Here is a 17824-nt window from a genome sequence, read left to right as displayed (position 1 = left end):
GGCCACAGGACTTGCTTCTGCTGCCTGCAGGGGCTTGCGATGGAAGGGTTCCTGAGCTCCCAGACCCAGTGAAATGCCTCAGCAAACCACGCTGGCTGCAGCCCCCCATAGGGATGGACACTGGGGCCTTAATCCTACTCTTTAGGCATCCAGGACTATGAAGACTCACCGCCATCTGTTGAGCTGGTTTGCCTGTGTCCTGTGGGTGTCTGTGGTTTATGTTGCAGCTGTCTGTGCAGTTAAACAGATTCCCCCAGCCAGCTGCCTGTGTTGTCTCCTGGAAGCAGCTAGGGGTCAGCTGGGCTCATCCCCTGCAGTGGCAGGCAGAGCACAGGGCACCCCCACAGGCAGTACTGACACAGCATGGGGGCATGTGGAATTTATTTGGCACCTGGCATTTGACATCACAGCTCCAATTACAGCAGGGCTGGGGGGGGGGGGGCTGCCCACTCGCAGAGCGGCACCAGCCTGGTTCCTTTGTCTCTGGTGGCCCCTGCGCCACATGCCCCTGTGCCAGCCCTGCCCTGGGAAGCACATTACACACATCACTTCCATCCCTTGCCCTCAATGGGCCCACCAGCCAGGAAGGCAGGGCAGTTGTGCTGGTGGGGGACAGCTCCTGGCCCTGTGGTGGGGGGTGAGGCCAGGTGCCAGGACTCTATCTGCAAGGTATATCTTGCAGCAGGATTTGTCCCTTCACCACCCAAGGAGCAAAGGGCTTCAAGGGTATGGAACCCCCTCTTCCTATTACAGAATATGTGCCACCTGGGCAGGCCTGCTGCTTCCTGCAACATAACAGACAGTGTCACGTACAGCACCTAACGCACCCCAGGCTGGGTTCACGAGCAGGCGCTCCGCAGGCATCAGAGGCAGTAAATACTTGTTACGCTGCTCCCTACTCAGCAGCTCTGAAACGGGACAAAGAGGCAGCACTGCCGGGCCAGCCGATACTTGTCAGGTGCACGGTTGCAGCTTCTGATGCTTTGGGAGTGGTCAATGGCCAGCAACCAGCTGCCCAGGCCAGCTGCTTAGTTAACAGCATACCCATGGCCAGCTTAACCACATGCCCCCTGCTTCTGGGAGTGCACAGCTGGGCCTGGCCGGGGGCTCCAGAGGCCAGACCTGCCTGGTGTGCTGCAGGCACTGAGAGCTATGCTGGTGACAAAACCTGGAGGCAGCACAGTCTGGGCTGACAGCTGGAGACCCAGCTTAGCCAGAGGCCGTAGGCAGGCAGCAACCAGCAGAGAGGTGGGGTCTCCAGGAGCAGGGTGGCTAGCATGGAGCTCAAGGCATTGCCCCCAGTGGGGCTGGGCTCCTACTGGGACAGGCCCCTGGCTGGGCAGAAGTGCCTCGTCCAGTACCTAAGTCAGCCACAGCTGCCCAGCCCTGCCAGTGGGCACTTCCCTTGGCTGGGTCCCAGAGGCAGGCTCTGGCTCCAGCTCCAGCCCCAGCCAGCATGTCTACGCTGCCAGGCTTTGTCCCACAGCACCAGCTTGAGCTGGGCACAGAAACACACTGCTTGCTCCCCACAGACGTACCCAGGAGGCTGGCACATGGGTGAAGGCCCACAGCCGTGGCAGGGAGTGGAGCTTGCAGGGGGCTGGCAGTGTAACGGCAGCATTGCCTAAGCGTGGTGGGATTCCAAAGGCCACATCCCCTGGCTGCAGGGCCAGGCGAGGCCAGCACAGCTGCAGGGGAGGGCTGCAGCCCCACGACTGTTTCCAGCCAAGGGTGGAGCTGGGTGCTGGGTACAGGACATTAGCAGCGCTTCCTCCCTACCACAACACCCCCCCTTGGAACGGCCTGGGGGTGTCACAATGCGCAGTCCCCACTGCCTGGGCACCCAGCTGGGCCCAGCCATGCTCCTTTGGGTGCTCTAGCCATGTCCAATGGCAGGGGCCCGGTGTGGAACAAGGGTGCCCCCAGGCAGGCCCGGGGGCTCACTGCAAGGAAGGAACGTTGCAGCTTTCAGAGCTACGCTGCCCTTCCCGGGCCCGGGCCGGACCCAGCAGGCGTGTCTGAGCCAACAGCCACTCTGCTTTGCTACCCAGCGGCGAGAGCCACGGCCCCCCAGCCCCAGCACAAGGATCAGAGCCGGGGGAGCCTCAGCCCCCAGCCAGGAGTTACTCATGGTGAGGTATGAAAGCGAGCCAGGCCTGGGCCCCAGCCCAAGTCAGCACCACTGATAAGCACCATTTTGTTCTGCTCACCCCCGCAATGCTCCAGGCTGAGCCGGGCACGGGGCCTCCCCAGCCAGGGCCCACGGGGGGCTGTTCGTGTGGCCACGGCTCGGAAAGCCGCGCTGGGCCTGGCCCGGCCCACGCTCAGGCACTGCCTCCGCAGGGAGAGGCACAGCTCGGCAGGTGCGCGCAAGGCACCGAGGACAGGAACTCAGGGGAGGGGTTGCGCACCTGCCCCTCCACCTCGAGCACTTTGGCAGCTGCTCAACACCCCGGGGGACAGCCTTGGTCCTTGGCCTCCCTCGGGCGAGGCTGGGCTGGCCAGTCACTAGTTACCCTGCTGCCTGCCTGCCTGCAGGCTCTCCAATCAGCGTCGGCCCAGGGAGGCCAGCTCGGCCACAGCTGCAGGGACAGGGGGGTGCTGGCAGCAGCCCTGGGAAAGCAGCACCATATCTTACAGTGGGAACGAGCGCCTGCCTCAGCGGGGGCAGCAGGAGCCCTGGCGTCAGTCAGGCCGAGCCCGAGCCCGAGCCCGAGCCCGAGCCCGGGAGGGACCGACAGTTTTCGGAGGGAGTCAGTGCCGCAGGCAGAGCGGGGCCTTGCCAGCTGCTCTTGGGGCCACAGTTGGCCTCGCTCCTGCTCCAGCCCTCTAGCATCAGGAGATGCTTAGAAGGGTCCCTGGAGGCGGGCGCCCAGCCAGTGCCCACGGCGGGCAGCTGCTGGGGCGCGTCGTCCCTGGGCACTCACTGCTAGGACGTGCTTGTCTCATTTCTCTCGCTGTTCCAGTCCTTCAGGCCCTCCGGGAGGGAGGTGTCTTCATCCACGCTCCCAGTGCCCTCCACGAACTCCTCGTAAGTGGATTTCTCGGCAAAGGGCCGGGGGCCCAGCAGCTCCACCATGTCAGCTTTCTCCAGCACCTCCTTCTCCAGGAGCCGCTTTCCTACCTGGGGGACAGAACCCTCAGAGCCGCTGCGGGAAGGGACGTGTTCCCGCCACAGGCTTCCCACAGCTCCAGGGTGACACAGACCCCGCTGCCTATCCCCTCCCCTCCCGGTGTCACACCCCAGCGTGGGAGGCACTAACCACCCCACTTCCGATAGAGCCCCTGGGCCACCAGCTGGGGCCTGCTGCCGCACCTTCTCCACCTGCTCACGACAGCGCGTCAGCAGCTCCAGGGTCCTCTCGTGGGCTGCGCGGATGAGGCTGCGGACCTCCTCATCTATCAGCTGGGCCGTCGTCTCGCTGTAGGGCTTCTCGGCTAGCGGCTCCCCTTGCCGCGGCAGCTCAAAGGAGACCTGGCCCAGCTTCTCGCTCATCCCAAACTGGACCACCTGGAAGAGAGCAGCCCCGCTGAGCTGGCTGGTGCCGGAAGCCGGGCCAGGCCTTTCCCCCGGCAGCCTCGTGCCAGCCCCGCGCCCCCTGCCATGGGCGTTACCTGGGCATAGGCACTCTGCGTCACCTTCCGCAGGTCATCCTGGGCCCCAGTGGTGATGCGCCCAAAGAAGAGCTGCTCGGCCACCCTCCCGCCCAGCATCATGCACATGCGGTCGAAGAGCTGCTCCTTGGTGTACAGGTACTGCTCCCGGGGCAGGTACTGAGCGTAGCCCAGCCCCTGCCCCCGCGGGATGATGGACACCTGCGGGACACACCACACCTGGCTGGGAACAGGCCCCTCGGCCGTGGCTGCTGATCCTAGAACGTAGGTGCTTGGCACAGGGGAGGCCTGTGACCCCCTGCTGCCAGCTCCTCATCCATCCCACCCGCGGAGGGCATGTGCTGCAGGTCCCAGCCCGGCTGCTGCTGGGATGTGGGAGTAGACCCCACACAAACCTTCAGCAGGGGGTCCGCGTGCTCCAGGAACCAGCCCACCACAGCATGGCCAGCCTCGTGGTAGGCCACCGTGGTCTTCTCGCTCGGCTGCAGGACCTGCGTCTTCTTCTCGAGACCTGGACACAGGGTCAGGAGTTGGCCCAGACCTGCGCTGCCAAGACCCTGAAGCCCCCTGCCCCACTGACGAACCCAGCAGTGCCCACCCTCAGCTCAGCGTCAGCGGGGAGGGGGAGGCTGGGCTTTGCACCCAGCTCGGCAACCCTGCTGCTCTTCGCCCCCGGGGGAAACCTGGCACTTCTCCTCCCGTTCCGGCTCTACAATGCTGCGCCGCTTGGCCGAGCCTCCCCAGGGCTCTGGGGGAGCTACCCTTATCCCACAGGGACCATCCATTGCGTCCCCAGGCTGGCAGGGCGTGCTCAGCAGCTCCTAGCCTCTGGGAGAGGGGACCACCCCTATGCCTAGTGACGAGACAGGGCCACCTTCCTGACAAGGTGCTCCCCGACAGTAACCCCCTCCACAGGAGTGGTGCCTTAGCATCTCCTAAGGGCTCTTCCAGCCTCACAGCTGGGAGCAGGGCCTGACCACCAGCTCAGGCTGGGCTGAGCCGAGCCCCAGGGCCCTGGAGACCCCCCGCACAGCGTCTGTCAGCCTCAGCAGGAGCCCTGAGCCTTTGTGTGCTGAGCTGTCCGGGCACTGGGTGGCGGTAGAGCAGCCTGCCCCGCCCGGCGCGGTCCCCAGGACCCCAGCAGAGCGCCGAGCTGCCTCACCCCCGAGGACGCGCTCGACGGCCTGCTCAAAGTGCTTCTCGGCGACAGAGGGCTTCAGGTGGCGAGCGGCGATCAGCGCGGCCTCGTTGCAGACGTTGGAGATGTCAGCACCTGCAGAGGAGGGCCACCCCTCACTGCTCCAGCCCCCACGCGCTCGCCAGGGCAGCTCACGGGCCCCAGCCGCAGCTCAGGGCTGACACAGCCAGACACCCCCATCTGCAACAGGGCACCAGGGAGCTGGCCTGCCTCCCCCCAGCTGCCCAGGCTCTGCGTGTCAAGCAGCCAACCCACAGCCAGTGCAGCCCCGGGGCACTCAGACCGTGGGGCTCTGCAGAGCAGGCCTGGCGGGACAACCCTGCCACGCCAGCTCACTGGCACCCCCTCCGGGCAGGACCGGGGCGCACACCAGCAGCCAGCAGGCTGCCAGCCCGGCACAGGACAGTGCCAGCAGCAGGCCTGGCCAGGCAGAGCACGGCCCCTGTGCTAGGTACTGTGGGACTCCCAGGTGTAACCCCAGCAAGCACACCTGCCTGTGCAGTGCTACTCCTGGGGAAGCGGCCCCTTCCTAACCCAGCCCGCCAGCTCCCCAAGCCCTGCAGCTGGGACCTGCTGGCGTTTGCCCTCCCCGAGTGGGGCACCGGAACAGCAGGGGCAGCCGGCCCAGCAGCACGGCAGCATCCTCACCCCCGCGCACGTACAGGCCTCCACAGCTGTGTGCACACGTCACGCCCATTGGGGAAGGGCCAGAGAGTCCCATCCGCAGCAGGGAGCCCTGGGATCCCCCTGCCGGCCTGCAGTGTGGGATGGGGCCTGGCTCCCTGCCCCCCAGGGCAGCCCACTGCCGTGCTAACTCAGCCTCTGCAGCAGAGCCGGGGGAGGAAGGGACACAGCTCGCTGGGCAGGGCTGGAAGGCCACGGTGACTCTCTACTGGTGGGCTCGTTTCCATTTCCGACTGGGCCAGAGTACAGGGGTACAGCTGCTCTGCCCAGCCCCCGCCTTTCGGTGCCTGCTCTTCCGGCACAGCCCGGCCCCGCAGCCGCTCAGCCCATGGCTAACTCCCCCCCACGTGGCATCTCCCTGCAACGCACCGGTGAACCCTGGGGTCCGAGCAGCCAATCTCCTGGCCAGGGCGCCCCTGTCGATGCTCTCCCCCAGCTTCAGGGGCCGGAGGTGGACCTTGAAGATGGACGCTCGGCCTTTGATGTCAGGCGGCCCTGTTGGGAGCAGGCGGCGAAGCTGCTTCAGATGCACAAGGCTGGGCTAGACGTGCCGAACAAGCTGCCCCAGGGACACCGTCCCCTCAGTGCCCAGGGTGCACTAGTTCCGGGGCCTGTTCTGCCCCCCATTCCTTCTCGTTACGAGAGGGGACGGCCGGCTTCATTTCCACACCCAGCGCCGGGCGCCTCCCCGGTTCCCTGCCCTGTCTCCAGTCCTGCTGCCCACACGACGCCACACTGAGGTCACAGCCGAGCCCACAGACGTGGGTTACAGCCCCACGGCGACACCACACAGCCAGGATCATTGGGAAACAGCCGGGGGCAGCTCAGAACGCCCCCAGCCTGGGCTGCACCCAGGGAGACTTGCCCAGCTGGGCTGCCTGGGGGCACAGGCCTGTTTCCAGGACGGCGAGAGCACCCAGTGCCGTAAGCCCAGCATCAGAGACCGCGCAGCACATGAGCCCAGGCGGCACCAGCCGCGCTGCTAACCCGCTTTCGGCCCGGGGCTCTCCCCAAGCCACCTGCAGCGAGGGGCCTTGCTTCCAGCCTGGCGCGTTTCACACGGGCCCCGCCAGGGTACCCGCTCGTGCAGCTCTCCCGGAACCCCACCTTTCCATAGGTGACCTGCAGCCTCCAGCCACGCTGGGGCAGCTGGCTCCCCATCTCACACTCTCCCTCAGCAGCCGCTCGCTTGGCTTTCTGAAGGCTGCAGGCAAGGGCAGACACGCCTGTCTCCACGGCTCCGGGTGGAGTCCAGGCTGGGAAGCCAGGGAGGAGCCCGGACCTGACTGGCTCAGGGGCACGACCATTACCAATGTAGATCTGGCGGTCAAAGCGCCCTGGTCTCATCAGCGCAGGGTCCAGGATGTCCGGGCGATTCGTTCCTGCCAGCACCACCACGTTGGTGCTGGAGTTGAACCCTAAGGAGAGTGGGAAGAGGTCACAGGCTGCCAGGGGAGGGCACAAGCCAACGCGCAGGACTTGGGGGGGTGGGGGGGGGTACCCTTCTCCGCAGCACGACTGGGCCCAGGCCAGGGCACCTGCTTTTGCGCACTCTGACCACGGGACGCCCTGCCAGTGCGCCTCACCCTCATGTCCAGGAGCCCGCTGCCTGGGAGTCTGTCGGGGTGGGGGGAGGCCGCCCTCCCCAGGCTGCCCGCTCACCATCCATCTCCACCAGCAGCTGGTTCAGGGTGTTCTCCTGCTCGCTCTGCCCCCCGAAGACGCCCCTGCCCCGCTTCCGGCCGATGGCATCGATCTCGTCAATGAACAGGATGCAGGGGGCGTGTTTGCGGGCCAAGGCGAACATGTCCCGCACCTGAAAGCCGCACAGGTCCCAGGGTTACAGGCCCCGCTGGCCACTGCCCTTCCACGGGGGTGGGACTCGGCAGAGCCAGTCGCCCCAGGGAACAGAGCGTGGCAAGGCTCCCGGGGCGCAGCACCGACTGGCCTGGGATGCTCCCGCCAGAGGAGGGCAAGAGCACCAAGTTAATCCCTTTGGGGGCTCCAGGCAGGGCCTGCAGAGAGCCACGCCCTGGCCCGGCCCAGCCTGGGCTGCGCACGCTCTGCCCTGAAGCACAGAGCAAGGGAGGCGTCTCTCACCAGCTGGTGGCCAACACAGCTGCCTGCAGCAGCCAGAGACTCCTTCCTCCTTGCCAAGCGCCTTGGGCACGAAGCAGGGAATGGAGGGTGGGCCTGAAAGGACCCAGCAGCGCCAGGGCAAGGGCCACGCTGCTGCGAGGAGCCCAGCTCCCCCCCGTCCCAGCCCCAGGCAGCCAGGAGCCGTCCTCCCCCCAGCACCAGCGACCAGGCCCAGAAGGAAGCACTGCGTTCCAGGAGCTCTCGCAGCCGCAGGCTCACCCGGGCTGGCCCCACTCCCACGAACATCTCCAGGAACTCCGAGCCGCTCACGGTGATGAAGGGAACATTGGCTTCTCCCGCCGTCGCTTTGGCCAGGAGGGTTTTCCCCGTGCCCGGCGGGCCCGTCAGCATCGCCCCCTGCAGCAGAGGTGAGGGAGATCGGCACTAGTGGGGGGCCCAGGCCGCCTGTGGCTCGGGGGCTGGTTCAGGCCCAGCAGCCGCCGTTAGCATTGCAGCAGACCTGGCCCAGAGGGAAGGGATGGAGCCAGGGAGCACATGGGGAGAACGCAGCACTGGGGCACGACTCCCTGGTCACGAACCAGCACCAGTGCGGCCGGCAGCTCTGAGCCACTGGGGAACCGCCACTAGGCGCTGAGCGGCCTCCCAGGCCTCAGCACGCCGAGTCCACGCGTGTGCACGGCGCCTGCCTCCGCCCCAGCAGGCAGCTGGCCCCGCGCACACTGGGAGCCTGGCCCAGGGACAGGAACGTCTCACCGGTACGTCTCACCGGGTAGGGCTGGAGCACTCCTGCAGGCTGAGGGTTGCTCCAGCCCAGCCAGAGCAGCCCTGGTCTGCACTGGCCCTGTGGGCACCATGGGCAGGGGTGAACCAGCCCACTGGGCTGGACCAGCCGCCCTGGCAGCCCCACCCCCGTTTAATCGGTTGAGCTAAACGTTCAACCAGGTAGCTAATGAAACGGGATTTTCCATCCTGCGCCTGCCTCTGCCTCCAGCCCCCTTCACCCACCGCTGCAGCCGCGCCCTGCCCCCGGCGTCCCACGGGAAGGGCTGTGAGTAAAGGCACCGGGGCCGGAGACACCAGCGCTGGACGGCCCTGTGCTGCTCCTGCCGCCGTGAACGTAGGCGCCCGCAGCACCGCTCCCCTTCCCCCCCGCGCTGGGCTGGGGGACCCAGCTGGAGCACGGCTCAGGCACGGGGCACGGGCTGTCCAGCAGGCCCCTGTGACGCGCTCGTGCCACCTTCCCTCTGCTGGCCACCACGCGGCTCAGGGTCCCCCTGAGGCACCTTGGGGATCTTGGCGCCCAGGTCCTGGTACTGTTTGGGGTTCTTCAGGAAGTTCACGAACTCCATGATCTCCAGCTTGGCTTCCTCGCAGCCGGCCACGTCGCGGAACTGCACGTCGATGTCGTCCTTCAGGATCCTGGCGGTCGTCTCGCCCACGCTGAAGAGCCCGCCTCCTCGCCCTCTGCGCCCGGCTCCCATTGGCCCCCGCCTCAGGATGAAGAGAAGGAAGCCAACCAGCAGCAGGGTGGGCACCATGCTCACGAAGAACGTGCTGGGCAGGGAGAGAGGCAGACGCCTGTCCCACAGCAGCAGTGGTGCAGCCGGGAACAGCCAGCCCGGGCGCCCGGCAGAAACAGCCGCCCTCCCCGCCGGCACTCACCCATCGCTCTCCCTGCTGTAAATCACTGCCACCCGCTGGGCACCTTCCATGCCCAGCTCCAGCTGCGCCGTCTCCAGGTTCCGCTCAAACGCATCCACGCTGCCGATGTTAAACCAGACGTACCTCTGCGGGAACCAGGACGCACCCGGGGCCAGTCGGTCGCTGTATCAGCCTCCGCCCACACCCGCCAGCGGGAGCATTCCAGCCCAGGCCCACGGCCTCCGCCCACACCCGCCAGCGGGAGCATTCCAGCCCAGGCCCACGGCCTCCGCCCACACCCGCCAGCGGGAGCGTTCCAGCCCAGGCCCACGGCCTCCGCCCACACCCGCCAGCGGGAGCATTCCAGCCCAGGCCCACGGCCTCCGCCCACACCCGCCAGCGGGAGCATTCCAGCCCAGGCCCACGGCCTCCGCCCACACCCGCCAGCGGGAGCATTCCAGCCCAGGCCCACGGCCTCCGCCCACACCCGCCAGCGGGAGCATTCCAGCCCAGGCCCACGGCCTCCGCCCACACCCGCCAGCGGGAGCATTCCAGCCCAGGCCCACGGCCTCCACCCACACCCGCCAGCGGGAGCATTCCAGCCCAGGCCCACGGCCTCCGCCCACACCCGCCAGCGGGAGCATTCCAGCCCAGGCCCACGGCCTCCGCCCACACCCGCCAGCGGGAGCATTCCAGCCCAGGCCCACGGCCTCCGCCCACACCCGCCAGCGGGAGCATTCCAGCCCAGGCCCACGGCCTCCGCCCACACCCGCCAGCGGGAGCATTCCAGCCCAGGCCCACGGCCTCCGCCCACACCCGCCAGCGGGAGCATTCCAGCCCAGGCCCACGGCCTCCGCCCACACCCGCCAGCGGGAGCGTTCCAGCCCAGGCCCATGGCCTCCGCCCACACCAGCAACCAGGAGCATTCCTCCCCATGGCCTCCGCCCACACACGCAATTAGGAGCTTTCCTACCCACGCCCACAGCCTCCACCCACACCCGCCAGTTGGAGCATAGGAGCATCTTCCCCACGGCCTCCACCCACACCTGCCAGCAGCAGGACCGTGTGCTGCCCCATGAGTCTGCTCTCTGCTACCTAAGTGCGGGGCCTGCTCCCCTTAACTACCCAGAAAAGCCACAAAGGGAGGTCGTCTCCCCTCGCCCCCTGGGTCTATTTGTGTGCCAAGGCCCTTCCTCCCACTCGCCATCCCAGTACCTCTGAGCTCACACCCGGCACGAGGATCACACGCACAAACTGCTTGTTCACCACTTCCAGATGGTCCACCTAAGACAGACAGCGGGGCGGGCCATGGGGGACATTCAGCAGGCTCAGGGAAGCAGGCACTGGGGGAGGGGTCTGTGGAGGCTCCAGGGCTGCTCAGCCAGGGCCTCTCAGGTCTAGTCCCTAAGACAGCCTCCAGCACTGGACGAGCCAGCCCAGAGCTCCCAGCCCACCCCCCCAGTGCACTGGCTGGAGTCATTACCACACATCACGCGTGAGCTGGGGCCAGAGGCTGGAAAGGGCTGGCGCCCAACAAAAGCCCGTCCACGTGACACGGAACGGGCTGGGACTCATCCCACCAGCTATGCCCCTCGCCGAGCTGTGTCCGCCCAGCAGCATCCCAGAGCGCCTCAGCGGGGGCAGAATGGCAGGCGGAGCCAGGCCTAGAGCTGGCAGGAGAGTCACCCCGGAGTGGCCAAACGCAGAGCAACACCAGGACACAGGTCGGGGAAGCCTCCACCTGCACCTGCAGAGAGCCCCAGCCCGGGCTCAGCAGGGCCCAGCGGTAACTTGCTAACTGGACGAGCAGCAAATGGGAACCTGGCCTGGTGAGCTGGGACCCAGAGACACATCCTCACCAAGCCTCTCGCCAGGTAGTAATGCACAAAATGCTTCCAGCTGATTTCTCTGCCGGGGTCTCGCCAGAAGAAGTAGAGGAATCCCACGGCAAGGCCCGTCCCCAGGGCGGCCAGCGAGCCCAAGTCCTTGTCATCCCAGGGGAACTCGCCCTGCGCAGGAGGACAGGAAAAGACGCCTTCAAGTCAGCAGCCTGATGCCAGCTCGGAAACAACCTCTGACACTCAGGATTAGGCTGGGAGCCGCAGTCAGTCCCTTGCTGCCCCCTGGCATCACTGCGCGCTCAGGGCAGGTGGCTGGAAGCAGCGCATGACTGCTCGAAGGGTGACAAACCAGCCAGCGTACCTGTGCTGCAGCCCCAGCCCGACGCAGCTATGCCGAGGGCTCCCACGCAGCGCCAGAGTCCAGGCCTGGGAAGGGGCCTGCTGGCAGCCTGAGCGTTATCGACATGCTGCCCAGCCAAAGCACTGGCAGCGCCAACCCTCCGCACCTCCACTGTGGTGGGGTGGGGGGCAGCACCCAGGCCTGACCATGCCTCAGCCCTGGGACCAGAAGGAACAGCCTCTGCTAGTCACACCTCAGCCTGGAAGAGGAGGGTTGTGGCTCTGAGCGGGATTCAGCCCCCAGCCACCTGCGCATCACACAGTTGTACCAAGCAGGGACTCAGACCAGGGTTCCAGGGTGTCTGCTCTCCCCACCCACCCACCCACTCCACTAGCTGATGCGCAACCCTGAAAGAAAAGCTGTGCCTGGAGCTCGACACGACAGCTCCTGCGCCAGCGACGCTGGGCGGCCTTCTGCAGTACCTTCGGCCAGCAGGGCAGCCGGCCGCCCAAGGACCGATATGGCCCCCCCAGGTTCTGCGCGTGGCCCGACAGACGTTTTGCTTCCCGTCGCCCATGAGCAGGGTGCCAGACTCTGCTGGCTTCTGCCTGTGCCGCTGTTATGAACGTCACACGCGGGGGACGTGCGCCAACAGCACACAACATTGTGTGAGTCGTGTGTGCCCCCCCTGCAGCCAATCAAAGCACTGCCGCAGGTCCGTCGCCTCACCCTGCGCCCTAGGTATGCTCCAGCGGTGACGGAGGGCCACTCGCGGGGCCCACTCACCGGCCCAGGCTGCCCAAGGCTGCGTCAAGCAAAAAGCAAGAGAACGTGTAACCCAGGTTTGCAACTTTCACAAGCAACTCCGATGACTGAAATGAGGCTGATGCAATCAGTGACTTTGGCCTGTATCTAACTACAGCCCTGCCACTGACATACCCACGTACTGCCAACAGGAAAGGGCTCGGTCAGACCACTCACAGACACACTCTAGTCTATCGATTCACCACTAGCCCGAGGGGCAGCTCCCCCACTGCCTTCGGCCAGCCCCACAGGACAGGCTAACGCACGCCTCCAACCCAGACGTCCCACATCGGAGACTCTGGGCTGGGGGCCAGCGCAAAGGCTCTCCCTGCCGCTGGGAGAGTTCTCACCTGGGTTTTGAGCGTGGACAAGGTAACGTTTCCTCTCCCACTAATGCTTGGGTACTTCCAGTGACAACGCTCTAGGCAGGTACGGCTCTTCATGCTTACATGGCTAGTTCAGCTTCCTTAGCCCTGAGTTAACTCAGATTGTGTGTAGCAACTTCCTAGTTTTTAAACCCAAATGCACCTGTGGAACAGTGGGTCTGGCTGGCAGGAAAGCCCTTATGCACTAAGCACTGCTGGTCCAAGTCTTCCCTGGGCTGCGCCTGGTACTAGCCACTCCTGTCAGGATGGCCCAGCACTGACTGCACTGGCCAGGGAGAGGCCCCTATGCTGCAGGTACTGTCTTGGGGTGGGGCTCACAGCTGTTTCACATGCCCTTGGTGCTGACGCAGCTGGAATCAAGCACCAGGACAACGTGCTCCCTGCAGAGCTAGCGGCTTGGCGCCCTGTGAGCTCACTGGATTTTTAAATTAAATAGAAACCCTTTGCTGTAACCACGGTACTGCACTGGCACCAAATCTCGCGCCAAGCGGACCAAGCGAGGCGTCTGAGGAGAGCTGGCGATTCACTGACTCTGGTTACGCTACCTGCCTGTGGAGTTAGCGCTGCTGGCTCTGTACCTGTAAGAAAGGTTTGAGGGCTGAGCATCACAACGGACGTCGTCTCCTCCCGGCCAGGAAGACGGCTAAACAAAGACGCAGGCTTCAATTGCCATCTCTGGAATTTGACTGAGGCATCACCTGGGAATCTGCCAATGGGAGACAGCCCCAACAGGCAACCTGATTGGGTGGTCCTGCCCCAGTGCTGCTCAGGAGGAGAGAGCATCCCTCCAGGTGGCAAGTCTACAGAGCTGCCCCGAGCGTGGCGCTCTTCTCTTTTCAGTCCTCAGAGCGCTGCGGTTTGCAGGGACTTGCCCGCTATGAGCTAGGCCTGCCTGAATGGGGGATCCGTCCCGCGGGGGAGGTATTTGCAGAGACTTTCAAGAGAGCAGCTTGTACCACTGCCGGCTGCATCAACAGCTTTGACTGAGGGATGTAATTTAACCACTTTAACTATTTCTCTCACCCTGTTCTTTCTTTATCTTGTAATAAACCCTTCGACTGCAGATGCTAAAGGACTGGCCCAGCTACTGGTCTGGACGAGATTTAAGTATCTAATGACCTGAGGACGTGGCTGGTCCCTTTGGGGCCTGGGAGAATCTGTGTGGAGCTGGTGAAACAGACTTTCATAGCCCCTCACCTGCATAGGAGGGTGACTGGTTGGGCATTAGGAGCAGCAGGTGAATGTAGGGGTTCGCTTCTGTGGCTTCTGGCTGGCCAGTGGGGCTGGCAGAGGACCTGCTGGGTGTCAGACTCCTGAGCACTCCGGAGCCTTGCACGCCTCTGAGAGCCGGCCAGCCCCTCAGCCCCACATGCACTTTGCTGTGCAATATCCTAGGGGCAGCCTGAGGGCTACAGGGGCTGCTGCTGGAGCACAAACGGACCCAAACCCTCCGGGCTGTGGCTGTGCTGAACATTCAGCTGGCTCAGCCGGCAGGAAGAGTCAGTCAGCAGATTTACACAGCCCACAGCGAGCCCCAGCACAATGAAACTATGGAGGAGATTGAGGTGGGACTTCCCAGACAGTGGAGTCCACCAGGCCAGGGACCAGGCTCGACTCAAGTGAGCACAGACTGATCTTCACAATCAGCACAGAAGGGAACTTAACCCTCATGGACCCTTAACCAGCCCAGACCACATAAGAGAGCTACAGACCTTCCACACACGCCTCCACCAGCCCGAATCCTCCTTCCTCCCTCCTCTCTTGCCTCCTCCGCCACGGCCCCCGGGACCAGGAGCTTTGGGATCAGGGAGGCCTGGGGAAAGAAAAGGCGAGTCAGGAAAGACAGAAAGAAGCCCCATTTCTCCCTTCCACTCACACCTGACCAACCAGCCCATTCAGCGAACAGGCCGGCCTGGCTCGGAAGAGCTCAGGAAAAGTGTTTAAAAGGCGGTGACAGGCCACGGGAGACAAAGCCAACTGGAGTTTGAAACCTGGAGCACCCTGGGGAATGAGACACCCGGCCTGAGACTCCGGCAGATCCTGTGAGGTGGGCAGAACTAGAACACAGTGGGGGACCAGGGCTGAATTCCCAGAGCAGTGGGGCTGGGAAAATGAACTGACCCACGGCCATGAAGGTATTTTAGACACTGCTCACACCCCACCCCACTCCTGCCAACCCTCAGCCCTGCAGCAATGGTTATCCAAGCAATCAGCGCCTCACTAAAACCCTCCCCGCTTCTGTACAGCCTTCCAAGCCCTGGAGACTCCCGGAGGGCCTGGGATTGTTTACCTTTAGTCTCCTGAGCTTCCTCCCCTGGGCTGGGGCTGCTGGTATCCTTCTTAAAATACTTCTCAAAGCCTGAGCGACAAGGGGATTGTGTTTGGGTTATTTGAGGTACAGTGACGCTGTGCAGTCAAAGAGCCCTTCTGTGCAGGGCAAAGTCTGGTCAAACTAGGCAGGTGCTGAGCCAAACCCAAAAGGTGTGAGAAGCAATTCCAACAGCATTTTGACTGGAACGCAGAGGGCAGGACCGGAGAGAAGGAGGTTATAAGAGCCAGCAGCAGACGGTCTTAGAGCACAGAGCTTTATGGTATTTACCTAACTGCGCTGGCCAAGGAAGATCTACTCTGCTTCCAGTATCTAACCTGGGACAGTTCGATTCGAAGGAAGGCAGAACACTTCTAGGTAGAGCGCTGCTGCCTCCATAGCGCAAAGGAATGCCCTGCACCCGTACAGACAGACGCATGCTGATTCCCTCTGTTGGGGGATGGGGAATCCCCCTCCCTGGCTCAAAGGCTGCAGTGCAGACTAAGCCAGGAGAGGGAATAGCACAGCTCACACCAGTTACCGTCTACGGCCTCCCTGCAGAGGGCAGGGTGAAGAGCTGAAGGGTCGCACTGGAGACCTGCCAGTGCTGCCGCCTTGAGCAGACCGTGTAGAGGACCACGGAAGAGCTGAACGCTTACCGTCCAGCGCAAAACGCTAGTCTGCCACGCTTGCATCCGCAGCACTCTCACGTACGGTGGGGGGAACACGGACAGCTTAGGCTCATCAGTAGCCAACGTTAAACAGCCTCTGCCCATGCCGTGTTCGCCACATGCATTACACCCAATGGCTTGATAAAGTCACCAACACAGAGACAACTGAGTAGGTGCACAGACGGATGCATCTGCAAGGACATTCGATATGTGGAGCTATCAGAGGGAACAACAGGACGTCCCAACACAGGCATGAGAGAGATGAAGGAATTTGGAACTGACCCTGGCCCCAGGGAAGTCTTGACAAGTGACTGTAACAAGTGGCACCATCAACTTCACCACGTATCACAGTCCACGGCAGAAGCTGGCTCTTACGGCGCGAAGACAAAAGAGCCCGCAGGAAGCGAGTGGTTCCCAACCCAGGTATACACATTTGCAGTAACTGCCAAAGATGGTGCAAATCTCGGATTGGACCACTCAGTCACAGGAACATTGCAAATCATAGGGTGCAGTGCCCACTGTCTCTCCTAGACAAAGGGTGGCAACAGTTATATAGCCACGTGAATCTCAATTGTTTCCTGAAACACACATTAAAAACCCATCTCCAAACAGAAGTGTGACTTGTAAGCCAACAATGTCCCTATAATCACCAGAGGCTATTATTACTGGGCATATTACTGCACAGCTGGGAGCCCAGGACCCCACAGCACAAACGCATAAAGAGTTGGTCTCTGCCCCAGGGAGTTCAGTCAGATCTGTTCCCTTACTGATTAAAGTCACTGAAGATCCTTAGACCAGCAGCAGCAGCAGCCCACCCTCTGCGCACAAGGTTGTGTGGTAACCTGTTCCCTTTCACTCGAGTCTTACGTTCTCCCTCTTGTTGTTTAATGTCTCTGTCCCTCTGCCAAGCACGGCTACATCAAGAAAGCTTGAAGAAGCAAAAGACCCTAAAGGGGCCTGGCTGGGAACGCATACCTTTGGGTGGTTTTGAGCAGAGCCACTGCCAAGAGGATGCTATGCCGCCTGGGTAGTCCTGCTCCAAGGTGCTGATCCCCTTCAGCCACTGGAACGGTAAAGGATACTGGTTGTCTGAACATCACTCGCCCGCGACTGCACAGGTTCTCTGGAGGCAGGCACCCCTCAGAATGACCAGACTGATACTATGTTCCAATGACGTTCTGGGAGCGCAGGCAGCCCAAGTGTAAACTAGAGCTGCTCTAAGGTTGCTCCAACTGACAAGGGTCATCCAGACCCAGAGTGCCAGGAGGTCCAAAGCAACCTTTGCCCCACCTGCCTATTGCTGCACAGTGCTCCTCCGCTGGACTGCGACCTAGGCTGTCCATACCGCACACAGGCATGGCTGTCAGGCCACAACTGCTCTGTTACCGGGCCTGCAGCACAGCTATGACGCTTCGGTTGTTAAAACAATTGTTGGAGGTGGATCCCCCCCATGACAGACGTTTGGGCAATGGGGGAGCGGTGCAGACCCATCCTTAGTCTGCAGGCACTGGCTCCCTGGGGCCCAGGCTGGCACGGTTGCAAATGCAGGGCCATGGCACTCCAGCAGGCCAGTCAGGCGAAGGGGCAGAGCTGGGACCACGGCACGCCCACAGGCCGGGGGCAGAGGCAGGGCCGTGTCACCCCACGGGCTGGCTAAGCGGGCGGGTGGGCGGGCAGAGCCCTGGCACCCTACAAAGCAGCTGGGCACAGGGGCAGGGGGGACAGGGCACCCCACAGACCAGCTGGGCAGGGCGAGTGGAGGGAGGGGGCGGGGCCAAGCCTGGCGGCTCCCTGGGCAACTGGAGAACTTGCAGCCTCCAGGGCGGCACAACAGGAGGGGGGCGGGGTGAGAGATAGGGGGCGGGGCTTTCACACCCAGAACGAGGGTTCCCACCTCTCGCTCCCGCCCGGAAAGGGGCAGCCTCGTTCTACCCACCAGGCCACGCCCACTCCCAGCGCTTCCCTCCAGCCATAGGGAGGCGTCATGGGCGCGCCGGGCGCGCTCTGATGACATCATCAAGGCGACGGTCTGGCCCGTTCCAGTGGCATACGGACCCGTGCGGTTTACGACGGTGCCGGCAAACGCACCGTCGCCTCTCACCTGCCGGAGCGGTGCCGGGTCCCCGAGCCCGGCCGCTCTATGCGCCCGGCCGCCCCCTCGCCAGAGCGCAGCGAGAGACGGCACCAGCGTCCCCGACGCCAGCCGATGAGCCATTCCCCAGGGCGGTGCGCCTGG

The 17824-nt window shown here is 63.8% G+C and overlaps 1 protein-coding gene across 3 annotated transcripts; it reads right to left on the bottom strand.

Annotated features, from left to right (window-relative positions):
• Positions 1-370: 370 nt before the first annotated feature.
• LOC142020737 (mitochondrial inner membrane m-AAA protease component AFG3L1-like) lies at positions 371-17824 on the bottom strand. Of its 3 annotated transcripts, XM_075008864.1 has the most exons (17): positions 17690-17824; positions 16564-16651; positions 14900-14968; positions 14322-14422; positions 11098-11247; positions 10454-10522; positions 9260-9384; positions 8881-9151; positions 7856-7993; positions 7160-7313; positions 6808-6915; positions 5867-5992; positions 4778-4888; positions 4011-4126; positions 3616-3816; positions 3317-3511; positions 371-3124 (listed from the first exon to the last, which is right to left on the bottom strand). In XM_075008864.1, the coding sequence occupies exons 1-17, from the start codon at positions 17801-17803 to the stop codon at positions 2930-2932; spliced, it is 2331 nt and encodes a 776-aa protein (XP_074864965.1). In that variant the 5' UTR covers positions 17804-17824; the 3' UTR covers positions 371-2929. The 3 variants fall into 3 exon arrangements, with proteins under 3 accessions (XP_074864965.1, XP_074864967.1, XP_074864966.1); XM_075008866.1 differs by lacking the exon at positions 3616-3816; XM_075008865.1 differs by lacking the exon at positions 14900-14968.

This window comes from Carettochelys insculpta, chromosome 14, assembly GCF_033958435.1.
Source record: "Carettochelys insculpta isolate YL-2023 chromosome 14, ASM3395843v1, whole genome shotgun sequence".
Classification (NCBI taxonomy): Eukaryota; Metazoa; Chordata; order Testudines; family Carettochelyidae; genus Carettochelys; species Carettochelys insculpta.
This window is presented reverse-complemented; position numbering and strand designations above follow the sequence as displayed.